Here is a 14,377-nt window from a genome sequence, read left to right as displayed (position 1 = left end):
CAGCAGATAAATCTAGTAAAATCAGGACAGCCTTCTTGCCTTGATCCATTGCGGCCCCTAGGGTCTCCACCGTAAACAGAAGAGCAGATTCTGTCGAGTGCTCGGCTCTAAAACCCAATTGAATGGTGTGTAAGATGTTATTGTCCTCAAGAAACGTGGTAAGTTGCCTGTTAATAAATATTTCCACTAGCTTACATAGTACCGGAAGTAGTGAGATAGGCCGTAGATTCAAGAGGATTGTCGGGTCCGCTAGTGGGTTTTTCTGGAGTGGTTTCACTGCTGCGAGTTTCCATTCCATCGGAATCTCGGCGGAGGAAAGTGAGGAATTAATGATACTAATAATAATGGGGTTAGCCGTATCCACTATAGCTTGTAAAAGCATAGGGGGGGCAGGGATCAAAAGGAGAGCCCGATTTAATAGATAATATGGCCTGGCGGGTTTCCTCCAGACTGATAGGGCCGAAAGTCTTCATACAGACAATAGTTGTATCTTCCAAGGTCCCCCCCCATCAGGGATAGATGAAACAGGATAGGGGAAATCTTTGGTAATGGCTAGTACCCTTTGTTCAAAAAAGTCGGCTATTGTGTTACAGAGAATCTGAGAGGATGGAATTTCCTGCGTCAGTATTTTAGGGTTCCTAAAAACATTTACGATCCTGAAAATCTCTTTCTGTTTATTTTTGGTAGTTTCAATAGTTGCCGTATAAAAAGCAGTTTTTGCAAGTTTAATCAAGGCATGGTAATGTCTCCTGGCCGTTTTATAGATGCGGAGTTCCTTGTTATCATAATTTCGACGCCACCTACGTTCTAGCGCCCTAACTTCGCCTTGTTTTTTCTTTAGGGACCAAGAGAACCACGGTGCAGACATTTTCTTACGGCAAGATATATTATCTAAACCTGTGAGGTCCACCCGCACACTTAGCTCACAGATCCAGTCTCTAATACGTTTATTGTCTATTATAGTGTGGCCCGTCATTATAGGTTTACTTTCATTGGCTCTCATCGGAAGATCAGGGTGCTCTGTGATCTTTTACCAGCCGGGTTTGGCCAGCCGACCAGTTTTCACAAAGTTTTTCCCTGTAGCCCTACATTCAACTAAGAGATCAAAAGGGATGAATTTATGGTCTGACCAGGTTTGCGTGAGCAGGGGTTTTACTTTAAGCATGTCCAAGTTAGAACAGATCCAGTCCAGGATATGCCCAGCTCTGTGTGTAGGATCCAGAGTGAGTAGTCTTAGTCCGAGCACATTCATCATATCCCTAAAGCAAACTACCCCTGGGTCTGTGGTTGAATCCAAGTGAAGATTTAGATCGCCTAAAAGCGTATAATTGGAGAACCGGAGCATAAGGTTACTAAGCACCTCCCCAAAAACTCATTTTGCTGGCCTGGCGGGCGATAAACAAGTGCTCCTGAGAAGGTGAAGGACTCCCGAACCTTTAGGCAGAAGCCCATACTTTCTGCCCCTTTAATATCCGATAGTTCATTTATAGTTCATTTCATAAAATCGCGATAGATGATTGCGAGGCCCCCACCACGTTGTTCCTGTCTGTCCATCCTTTGGATTAGATAGCCTGGTGGGAGGGCATGCACAATATCAGGATTGCACCAGGCCTTCAACCATGTCTCAGTTATGAAGAGACAGTCGAGTTCCCCCTCTATTATTAAATCAAAAATGTGCAACCCATTTTTACACATTGATCTGGCGTTTATGAGTCCCCCACGTAGGCCTTTAGGCCAGCTTTTTCCCTTTGGTACTTGTTTGGGGTCCAGAAAAGCTTTACAGTGGTAGCAACTCTATCGGTCCCACCCACGTAGCCACGTTCAGGGCCTGATGGCACGATTTGGGCTGTTTGTTTAGTGATAGTATAAATGTTCTGGTCAGATGTTTTGGGTGCAATTTGGCCGCATGCCCGGCCGCGGCGCGGACAGGCGCAGACGGGTTTTCCGTTGGCGCACCTTCGGCGTGCCAGCGGCGCGGGCACCTAAGCGTCATCATTTGTAGCCAAGCAAGGAGGTGGCCAAGCAGGCGAGGCAACAACCACTAGTCCGCTGACCTGGTCAATTCCTCCCCAAGATGGCAGACACAACTCCCACCCTTGCCCCAAACAGCGTTTCCCCGATAGCAGCAGCAAAATGCAACTTTAACCCCTTCGATGCTCATGACGAGCTCAGCTCGTCATGAGGCACAGTGGAGCTGTGCTGATGACTAGCTGAGCTCGTCATGAACAAGGGGCTTTTAAATAATTCAGCACTGGAGGAAAATTGCTCTAGCAGCCAAGGTGTTAAAAAAAAAAGAATGCGGCGAAATGAGGTGAGGGATTTATGCTAGGAATAGTGCACAGTTAAAATCAAAGACACAGAATGCTGTAAATTTAAACAAAGCGCTAGGTAAAGCTCCCGGCTCACGCCTCAGGAGTCTGGTGGCTGCGCGGGCGCCTAAGCGTCATCATTTGTAGCCAAGCAAGGAGGTGGCCAAGCAGGCGAGGCAACAACCACTAGTCCTCGCCTCAGGAGTCTGGTTAAAGGCATTGCGGGCTCACGGCCCCAATGTTTTTTGTCCCAATTTCTACCACAACTACAGGACCGCACGGGAGTGAGTCGCCTGCCGACCCCGCTTCTGAGATCACAGAGGCTGGTGACAACACCTACTACAGGCTTAGAGACCGGGATTGCCCTATCTGAGGCCAAATTGTGCCCCCACAGAACCCAGCACACCGACTGGTCAAACTCGCACACATCTGGATTGGTGCGGACGGGCAGTGAGTGCACAACTTGCCGACGCCACAGCCTTCCCTCAATCTACAATGCAGGGTAGAACTGCTGCACGGCTCTCGGGAGCAGGACGAACCACTGAAGTGCATTCAGATTTGTGCGGGGATCAATCTCCCCGTGTTCAGCAGACAGTAACAAGGGCGCGCCAGCAGTATGCTCGGTCGCGTGGGGAAGGAGCCTTGTCAGTGGGCTGCAATAACTTCCCTGGCACAATTCGGAATTTAATACCCCATAACTAATCGGAACGTAATACCTGTTGTTCCGACCTTGATCCTAAACACGCCGTTCTCTACCTGGCCGGCACCAACTGTGTTCAGGCTGTCCCCTATGGCTATCATGGCTTGCAATATTTAGGCATTATTCAGTCCTGATGATGATCCCTGTGATTCTTTAAATGGGATCGAAACGCCGTCGACATTTAAAACACCATATACTGTGAAATGTACAAATTACTATGTTAGGCTAGAAATGGTGTTAATGGAATTTCTGTTACTGTAATATCTACAGAAAACAACAGCTTTTGCCTAAAAACTCTGCTCTATTCTCTGTCCACCTTTCTCACTATGACAATTTGTATATGTTTGGGTACAGGCTTGTGCCCTTCTCTATGGAATTGTTGAAGGTATTCTTTCAAACCATTTGTTGTCTAAAGTAAAAATTGGACCTCTGTCCGGCTGGACAAGTCAGTACTTAATATAGTTTCCAATGTGTCTATATTTAGTCTGTGCTCTAAATTCTCTTATGCATGGGACCACTGTAGTTAGAACGCTGGCATGGTGAATACTTGTTTTATTCTCCACCCATGTCTTGATAGAATACTTAACACTACCTCACTCCAAATTAGTGTTACACCTAGGGAAAACGCTTTCCGACCAGAACACCGTGGATATCACATTATCATGGGGCAGAATACCAACTTCAATATCCACCTGGCGCATATAGCCGCAGCTCCTATAGGACGGTGTTTTCCGAGAGACCCTGGCCAGAGCAATCAATATCCATTTCGCAGGAAACTCTAATACGGCCTCTTCTCTGTTGGTTAAATGGGAGGCATTCATGGTGGTGGTGCAGTGGACAGCAATTATTGCAGTCATAGGCACCTGCAAAATGATTCTTCGTGATCTTACCAGAGTTGGACCCTCTTGAACAGGCAGCAGTGGCAGATGATGTACACGCACCAAGGCTACAAGAGACCAGGATCGGATACGCTGAGCTACTTGATGGCATGACAATTGTTGACTATAAGTCCTATGTGCATAAGAGCAATTCCGAAGCCAACAAGTCCACTGCACTGGTGGCTTGAGTGATTCGCCCTGTGCATCTACCCACTCCGATCCTCACTATAACCACGCAGCAGCATGCCACTCTCAACACCCAGGTGAAGATCAACGTGGCATTTTGTGATTTTTATACTACCCAGTCCGAGCCCCACCCCCCCCCCCCCCCTATGGACCCAGCAGCTATACCTTCCTTTTTAGAGCGGTTGACGCTGCCCAAAGTATCAGCTACGGACAGGGAGACCATGGGAACCTCTAACACCACAGGCGAAATTTGTGAGGCCCTTAAACACAAGGTTCCGATGGCCTGCCAATCATATTTTATACAACCTACACTAAACTACTGGTTCCACAACTGGAACGGCTCAACAAGTACTCTCTGGCAGAGGGAACACTACTACCCACTACTAGACAGGAATAGATCATCTCTCTTTTAAAACCAGGTATGGCACCATCTGACATGGACTCTTACAAGCCTTTATCTTCACTTAACACTGAATACAAAATCTTGAACAAAGTACTGGTGCGCAGGCTACTTCTGGCACGCAGGCTACTTCGGGCACGCAGGCAACTTCCTCTACTCTCAAATTCCTACACATGGATCATTGAGGCTTTGGTTCACGCCGGAACAACTCGTTCAACATATGCTGCTTACATCAGATCATTGCCGGATAGCTCTCTTTAGATCTCCAACAGGCTTTTAAAACACTGGGCTAGGACTTTATGCTTGAAGCCCTCAAGGGTTTTGGCATTCTCTCCAATTAAATTTGCTGTGTACAACTTTTGGAAATCCTCTCCCACCTCGAGGGCATGGACGGGTCCACATATCTCCTTCATACTAGATATTTCACGGCACCAGACAAGCCTGTTCAATGTACCCATTACTTTTTGTTTTGGGCTGAGCCCATGACGCAAGGAATTTGGCAAGATGCACAGGGTTGGGGATCCCTATAGGGTCCCACAAGACACGCAATATCGTTAAAAGCCAATGATATGATACTGTATATGAGAGACCTCCGAAAAGTAATGGCTGAGATCTCCCGATTGTTTTCCATACTCTTGGATTTCTCCGTCCTCCGCCTCAACATTGACAAAACTCACACCCTTTCATTTGAGAACACCTATGATAGATCCTTTCTCCCCTTTGGCGAGGTAGCACCCCACACTTTTTGCAATTGAGGACTACAGATATATCATAGGGCACTGGACTTGTTGGAAGGCAAACTCCAAAAAACAATCCCATCCCTTAAATCTCTAAACAGTTTCTGGATCACTTTACCATATTAGTGGTACACAGCCTGACCCTAGCGAAGATGGTCCTGCTACCTCCACCTCTTTACAATTATGATAATCTCCCAGTTCTTGTTCTAGCCCGGACTTTTAAACTACTGAACAAGTTATTGATTGATTTAGCTTGGGGAAATGGCTGTCATAGGGTTAGCCTGCCCAAATTACAGCTACCACACCGACAAAGGCGGGCTTGGTGCTCCAGATTTTAAATCCTACTGCTTGTCAGGCCAACTGCATGGGCTCTCCTATTGGTTAGGGGCATAACCTTACACAAATCGGCTACTCGAACACCATGCTCGATGAGGGCACCCTGCACAGGCTCCTCATTCCAGATTCCACCCTACCCTCTTCTGGACCCTTACTACTGCGAGTTGACCTTGCATATTGAAGGATGGCACTGAGCTACACTGCCCCCAGGGTACCGTAGGCCCTCAACATTCCACTATGCAGCCTCCCAACATCTTCAGGTGCTATCCCAGTAAGGTTATGTTCCTGGGAACAACAGTGTCACAACAGTGGGGGCTCTTTTAGCAGAAGGCAAGATTCTGTGCCACTCGGACTTAACACATGTCCAGGGTTTGCCAGAAGCTCTAACACATGCCAGCATAGGCGCTAAATTTGCCAACACTGGGTGCCAGATGGTGCCGAACCAGGCACAAAAAAAACTTGTACAGGCTGTCAACACAATTGCACACAGCAGCCATTTAGTTCGCTGGTTATACAGAGGGCTCTGCTCACACCTGATGATTTCCAGAACTCCCTGTGAGCCAAGTGAGAAACGGACCAGGTCTTCCCTCCTTGAATACCCCCAAAAAAGTCACCTTTAACTCCGGATTCTAATTAATCCAGTTTTCCATCCTCCATACCTTACAACACACAGACCACACTCTATATTCCCTGCAGTGTCGGGCTCCAGATGCTGTTGGCCTGACCCTCACTATCCTCTTACGGGACAGACATCTGAGTTGCACTTTCAGAACTGGCTTACTGGGATCGCTGGCAAAAGGTGGAACAGTTCATCCTAGGCTTATACCCACTGCCCAAATGCACCAGTGATGGTGCGCTTTGCAGACCTAGTGCTCTAACTGGCTAAAATTCTATTGATGCGTAACTGAAAGTCTTCGGCGACGTCCCTAGTTTCCCAATGTCACACAGAAATGGAGCACTGGAACTGGCGAAAAGCGATGCCTTACGTAGGGAGGAGTATAGGGGACTTACGGAAGCGACCTGTAGCATTGGAATGGGAATCTTTCAAAGCTCAAGAATCCCATGAGGATTAATTAGTCACTAGCAGTGTATTATCTGTCGGATGACCAAACCCTTCTAGCTTATTGCCGCCTTTACACCGAGAGAGGTAGTGTCCCCTGTACTCACCTGCACCACCCAGATACGCCTACATATGTCACTGCATGCCACAGACTAGCTCTCATGAGTTACCCCGCTTTGGACGTCAGGCCATGGAGCGAACATCATCCCAAAGGGCTATGCTCTCATTTTGCCATCACGATCCATTTACATCACACAGACATACCTATTTATACAGGACAATGTCAGGGGGGGGGGGGGTTGTTTGCTATACTTTAAGGATTGCATTGTCCGATGTTTCAATACAAAATGTAAATCTAGCCTGATTTTCCAAAGGTCGATCTTAGATGGATTTGTAATTGTGTCCTGCATTTGATCTTATCCATTTGTGGACTATATGGATGCATTTCATTAATCGGTACCAGGTGGTAGTACTTCCTTGTATATAAAAATGCAATAAAGTTGGAGTTAAAAAAAAAAAACAGGTTGGGGTGTCACTCTGAGCAGCCTCTTGTCAGCAGAGCTAACTTCTGGGGACAAATGCCACTGTAGGTGTTGTTACTCTTTTTGTGTAATATGGTGCTCACATCAACAAGGTCCCTGAACACTGTTGCATCACTCTACTCACCTGCACCAGGTTAAGACCCTGCATGCAATTTTTAACTTCTTTGATCAACTTCACTTTATCTGCTGCATTGAACTCAGTGAGTTTCACAGTAAATTGAGTCTTTTCAGTCTTCACTGGAGTATCTTCCTCCTCGGCCTGCAGAAATGAACACACAGTTACGAGTTGCGGACCATTTTGGCAACACTCGGTTGAGTGAGTAATGCTGTTGCGATGCAGCGATAAGTGCTCGTTAGTACCTCGGCGGCCTGCTGTCTTCCCACTCCTGGCAATGTGGCTCCCATAGGCATCATTCCCACATCCTGGATCTTCAGAGTTTTCTAGAAAAAAGAAAAAAAAAATCTACAAATTCACGTGGAGAAAGAGAACACTTAAGTAAAACCTCAAGCCATAGACTCCCGAGCCAAGAAGTGCTCAGTGCTATTCAAACCCCTTTGCCCTTTTCAGCTATTTTAAGGTAGTAGCTGACCATATGTACTTATTTTGTGAACTTGATATAATGCAGATATAGTTTCAGAAGCAAATGAATTTTATAAATAGGATATTTTCATTGTGGCAGGAGAACTCAACATGCACTGATGCAAATATAAAAATATTGAGGGTGCAGGGCATCGGACATTAAAATACAGAAATTAGAGTGAAATGAGGAGTGTGTGGGCAGTAATGGATTTCATAACCAATAGTTCTAGGCATTACAATGGACAGTTTTTCTTTACACGTTTGCAAGTTGGCCAGAAACATAAATATCTTTGGTCTAGATAGGAGATTAGAATCCAGTCATCCAACTATCTAGGTAAGCACCTTAGCCACTATGGCCCCATCTCTTCCACCATATTGGTCAAGGCGGCGCTTTGTAGTAAACTGTGTCCTGGCCACCGAGGGTCAAATAAAAAACATTCTTCAATTCCCTAGTAACAGGCAATGGTGTGTATGCTGAATAGCCCCCACCCCACATACCTTTAGCAGCTCATTCAGCTCGGAGATCTCAAGCAGCGTCAGGCCAGCAATGTCATCCACTAGCTGTTGGATTTTAGGTGCATACATCTTGGGGGTATTGTCTAAAGGAGGGGTGGCCAATGCATCATTTCTCCACGTGCAGGTGGTTGTGAGGGTTCTCGGGGCAGCAAGACTCTGCCACTCTGTCCTAGCAAATGCAAACAAAATAATTTAATGAGCTGCGTTCTTCACCTTCATTAATGAATCCCTGCATAACCCGCATGGATCTGAGAGAACACAAGACAAAAAAGTACAAGTTACTACCATTGCGACTCCCTATGTACACCAATAAAGGCAGCACAAATGTTCCTGTGACCCGACCCATTAAGGACCCTACTCGCCGCCACATACCACAGGTAGGGATGTACATCGTGATTGCCTCCTCAAGGCCATGCCGGTAATCTTCGACATCTCAAATCTAAGACAGGAACTACCGGGCCCCCGCCAGAGTTCTTTGAATGGTGGCGCCTCCTCTTTTAAGGCGGAGGAGCGTCGCCACACTGAGAAGTCCAAAGAGGTAAAAATAAAATGATAACTCATTGTTATCATTTTATTTTTATGTCCTTGCTCAGCTGGGGCAGGGCTGCTCACACAGCAGGGCAGGTGATGAGTGGTTTGCCCAGGGGTCAGTGCAATCATTCAGCTAGTATTCTCTCTTTAGGGACAGAGCATTCACCTCCCTGTGCTTACTTTAGGCCCCTTTCTAACTCCCAGACATCATCCCCAAGGCAGGGAACAGTTAGCTAGACTTGTTATCCACCAATGCCCGTGCCCAGCACAAAAGAGCTGCTCCTGCCGCGGTAGGATTCAAAAGCAAGATGTCCGCTCTGTTGTAAATGATTTGTAAATAATTGTATTGTACATATTTTAAAATGTCTGAAATGTTTTTATCTCTTTGTATGATTTTTAACTAAATCGAATAAAGATATCTTGACTGACTGACAGTGACAAGGATGCGTTTTCCAGATATTTTCAATATTTGTTTGTATTTGGGAATATTTGTAGAACATATTTCTGCCACTTGTGCAGCCTTTTAATGCCACCTGAGCACGGGCGTCCTCTCCGTACGGATCTAGGGTGTTCATCTATTTGAGTCCAGGTGGTCCATGCCTCATTGCGGATATGGATAGTGGAGAAAGATCTTTAGATATTTTGGATTTCATGTTATTGGAAAGTGTACCTGACATGTACGTGGCCTCTTGGCTCTAGTTTGGTGATGTTCATTTGTTCAGAGTCACATTTACAATGAAACCGGCAATATACTGTATTAAGTTATCTATCAGGGAGATCTCTTTACATTTGAAGGATTCCTGACATGACAGGACTAATGTAGGGTTTCATCCGTCCCTTTTAAAATATTTAGAGGAACTGTAAAAACTGTGATATTTTATTCCTAATATTAAGAAGCTGTAATGCATAACAGGATTGACTGCATGTAATTGAAGAACAATGCCACCTGGTCTAGATTCCACCCAGTGCATTTTTCTTCTACCATGTTTTACACCTGCTCTCTTCATTTCACAGTCGCAAGTTCATTTTAGGTCTCGCCTGGTGTTAGCAGCGCGCAAGCGCTGCCCTCTTCATGCGAGGGCCCTTTGCAATCAATTCAGATTTAAAAGCTATATGTGCACTTGTACGGACGGACAAAAATGCACACGTACGGACAAACAGATGTGGAAAGCCCGACGCCATCTTTGTTTACTTTAATAAGCTTGTGCGCTCTCGCTTCTGACAATGCAGATTTTATTGCTTTGACTGACGGTTGTTCACCCGCATTTCTGCCTTGGTCTCTTCTGTACTTTACTCACCCGTCTGTTGTAGTTCTGATTACTGTGCACCCACTGGACGTTTCTCTCCCCCCACCTATATTGCGCGTAACTTTCTCTGCATCACGTCTTGCTGTAAGCTCCTTTTTTCTCTGCATTACTGAACTGCAATCTACTGCCTCGTTCCGCAACCCCCCCCCCCCCCCACCCAGTCTTCCTTTGGTGTTAGCTAGACTGATTCTGCTTACTCTCGTGCTGTCAGTCACCATCTACACCAGTTTACGACCATGCATCTTATCCAACGGATGACCTCCATATACTTTTTTTTTCTTTACCCTCTGCCTGCAATTTTCTGCCGATCTGCATTGTGTATTCTGTATCGAGCTATATTTGGCACCCTGTTATGTCGTTTACAACACCCTTTCCTCTCTCTCTCCATCCATCCATCTATCTATCCCATGCCATTATTTGGAAAAAAACTTGTCTGCACATGGTACTTGTGTGTAAGTAGTGTCGCACTGCCATTATGCCTCAGTTCCGTGGCAGACAGACACATTGGGGTGCTCGTTACATGGGTTTCAATCTGTTCTATTAAGCGGTGGGCGAGGAATTGGGGGTTTACCTTTGATTCAAAAGGGGTTTTTTTTGGATCCGTTGCGCCTTTTCATAACAAGCATTGGCAAAATCCATATGCAGTGCTCTCACAAGCTTTACATTAGTAAATTATTAGTTTATTTATTGCAAGCGATTGCTACAAAAAGGAAAATAAGACCAAAACGAGACTGCCACATGTTTGCACAAAACATATTAAACTTGGTTAACATTCAATAACGTAGCCATTTCATAGCCAATAGATACCTGCAGCCCAGGCCTGGACAGTCTCTGTGCCTAAGCATTTTGTAATGTGTAATAAAAAAAAAAGAATAAAACAAGCATTAAACATGCAATAGGTCTCGCCTTTTATTAAGTTAAAGCCAATTGCTTTGCTATACAATACCATTATCCAAGCGAATGGCTTTAACTTAATAAACCGCGAGACCTATTGCATTTTCAATGCTTGTTTTAATCAGTGCTTTCTCTTTCGAGTTGCTATCCTATTCTTTCTATTGGTCCTCTCCCTCTCTTGCTTTCAATCAGAGCCTGGTGAGGAAAAGAAGTCGGTCCCCGCAGGCACAAACATCTGAACGTGCTTACCTCGTTGTGGGGTTCATGGCAAACAGCCCAGGTGCTGATTCAGAAAGCTGCAACCCAGTCATTCACCACAGCCAGCGCCCACGCACTGCAGCCAGCACTTCTACAGCAGATACAGCGCTCCAGTTGCACAGCGCTCCTACACCACAGCGAGTGCTTGTGCTTCACAGACAGCACTTTTACACCACATTCAGGGCTCGGACATTCACCACAGTCAATGTTCAGGTAATGCACCACTGTCAGTGCACTCCTACACCATAGCCATCACTCCTGCACGTCTTATACCATAACCAGCTGAGTTTCACCATAGCGGTTACTCCTGCACCCCAGTTTGTATATCAGCCAGCACTCTGCTGTGCCTGTGACAATCAGCCCTCCAACACCATGGCCGGTGTCCTTGCACCAGAGTGCAGCAGGTGCAGCGGCACCAGGCTCACATATTTTGGGGGACACATTGCACCATACACAGTCTTTATTTTTTTTACTCAGATCTAGGTCATAGGGTCTCATTTTCGTTGCTCACTTTAGAACTCAATGCACACTTGGTAAAGTGAAACCAGAAAACCTGAAGCAATTGTGGCTTCCTCGCTTAAAATGTTTTATAAGGCAAATAATTTTCTTACTAAAACTCTTTTCTTCATTATCTCGTATGAAAGCACTCCCAGATATGCGAGTTCAGGCTACCAGTTGTACAAAAATAACACTTTAAATAAGTACTTCTCAATGTAGTTCTATAATGTGCCTATCAGTGTCAAAGCTTTCATGTTAACGAACAGTAGATGTAGCACCCAGGATAATGTGCTGCATGGCTAAATACTTATAAGGCCCCAAAGGTGAGACCTTTTGGCTAAGCCAATGCTTGTTACTGATGCAAGGAGTAACTTGTGCCTAGCAAGATACTTTCCACTGCTCCTTTGAGGTTTTAGGAGTTCGGGGGCAGAACGACTGTTGAACGATTCCAGAAACATTACAGGCAGGGGGAGCTTAGAAACCAGTTTGATTCGGATATCGATGCCTACTTGCGTTTTTCTTTCTCAGATCTAAACAGATGCATTTTTTGCACGCCTGCTTTTTTGCACACAAGTCTAACGCACATTCACCTATTAACACGTATTTTCACCATGTGTAGGATATTTTGCACATATTTAGGCTTGGAGCTTTAGATTAGCAAATCCTGCCCTTTAACCATTCATGGTCTTCCCATGATCTTATGGTCATATGATAGACGAGGTCTCTATTGAATAACGGAATTATATTATGAAGCTCTATACAATTAGAGTTAACCAATTAGGACAAAAGATAATTTGAAGATGAGGTAATTTACATAAAATGACATTAACAAAGGGCACAAACCAAAAGCTATAGAAAAATGGATTTTAAGTCATAGCCCAAATATTATTCTCTTACATGAGACACATAGCCGCTTTCAAAACTTTGTAGTTTTTTGACGCTTAATAATGGGTCGGATTTTGAATAGAATTCCTCGACAGTGACCATACACATGGGAGTAGCCATATGATTGTAATATTATATAATTGAAGGGTCCTGTATTGAGTAACCCAGGTTCAAATGGTACGGAATGACCGCAGCAAGCACCCTCTGGCAGGGCTTGGCCAGGGGATATATGAATAGGAGCTCATGGTCAATCCCAATAGTGACTACATGTTTGGTGTGCAGTAATTAGCCACCAGTAGGGACTCAGGTAGCCTGTCCCTACAGCCACGCACAGTGGAGACAAGAATAGCTACTCAAGGAAGATCAAACTTGTGCGCAGCACATCAGTGGCTCGCCTGCAATGGTGGCTCCTTCGCTATGGCAGAAAATCGTCACCCCACTGCCTTCAGAGGCAAACGAAAAATTAAATGATTTAAATGCAGATCATTTTATTTTTCATCCTGTAGCAGAGTCTTGGGGGCGGGACCACAGCTCTGCAGCAGGGAGAGGAGGAGTGGGTCCTGCTGTCAGCGTGCATGACCATTTGGCTGGCCATCTCAGGTCGGGCAAACCATCATGTGCACGGATATCGCTACAGCCCAGCTGTGATACTGGTCGGGGAGACCAGAAGACACAGGATCCCAGCTCCCAATGAAGCGTAAAACCAGTGCGCCCGCACAAACCCTACACTGCACTCATGATGAGAACAGAGTTAGGATTGGCCACAGTAGAAGCTGGGAGCTTCAGCCTGTGCCCAAAAGAGGAGAAAACCTCCGAGCATAGCGGCAAGCAGGAGACTGGCAGGTACGTTTTTTCTTTTCCAACCTCGGCCTCCCCACAAACCTGCCTCACCCCACATTTCCCTGACACCAGCCGCTACTGTCATCTAGAGACCCCATGCAGATGAAGGGTGATCGGCTCAGAGCCTGAAACAGCAGAGCCCACCTGGCCACATATCCCATGTCTTTCTTCCAGGAGTGGGTGTTGGCAAGGGCAGGTCATCCTGCCTATTGGAGAAACCGAGAGCAGTTCTCTTGGCAATGGGAGCACTGAAGCTAGGATCTAGCCACCCACTGCTAGACTCACATGCACCCAAGGAGAGAACAGGGGTGCTCAAGCACCCCTAGTGGCTCTTCTGCCTGACATTATAGTACTTTCGAGGTGAAAACCGGAGGCTCAGCAGGCAGGAGAAATAGCAAACATGTTGGTTGTCCAACATGGAAAGCAAGCACGGAAACACATGTGTAGGGAGGGCACACGAGTACTTAGCCCAGGCACTAATACCAGCATATAAACAAGGCACATCTCAGTGAGCTACTCCACTCTGCGACAGTTGTGTGGGTCGGGCCACCTCAATAACTACTTCAGATCAAAGAAATGGGTGGAGCCGTATAACGATCTCTAATGCTACACTCCCTGGCCCTGGGAAACGATAACATTACAAATGGAAATAAACAGCTGGCAAACCGATTAAGAATGTAGATGGGCCCGAGTTAATGGTACAATCAGAAATGAAATAAGAACCACTGTTAATAAATTACCAGAAGCCACTAGCAGTGCTTCGGAGGCAAGATGGCGTCCGAGTCGGACGCATAAGTTTGTTGCTCCTGCCGAACCCCGCAGACTGGATGTTTAAGTGGTGAGAGACTGGAGAGAAAGCGGGATTATACGGCGAAGCTGAGATATTTTTCAGACCCGTCAAGAAAACGTGCTTCACTACT

General features: G+C 45.9%; 1 protein-coding gene across 1 annotated transcript in view; it reads right to left on the bottom strand.

Annotated features, from left to right (window-relative positions):
• Positions 1–14,377, bottom strand: part of MRPL12 (mitochondrial ribosomal protein L12) — a 96,573-nt gene that overhangs the window by 30,721 nt on the left and 51,475 nt on the right. Inside the window, exons 2-4 of the mRNA XM_086931127.1 lie at positions 8,227–8,413; positions 7,509–7,589; positions 7,273–7,407 (exon numbers count right to left, since the gene is read on the bottom strand). Of these exons, the coding sequence (XP_086787253.1) occupies positions 7,273–7,407; positions 7,509–7,589; positions 8,227–8,413 (403 nt within the window). The remainder of the gene's footprint in view (positions 1–7,272; positions 7,408–7,508; positions 7,590–8,226; positions 8,414–14,377) is intronic.

This window comes from Lissotriton vulgaris, chromosome 7 (assembly GCF_964263255.1).
Source record: "Lissotriton vulgaris chromosome 7, aLisVul1.2, whole genome shotgun sequence".
Taxonomy (NCBI): domain Eukaryota; kingdom Metazoa; phylum Chordata; class Amphibia; order Caudata; family Salamandridae; genus Lissotriton; species Lissotriton vulgaris.
Note: the sequence above shows the minus strand (reverse complement) of the source record. Positions and strands in the feature narration are given on the sequence as shown.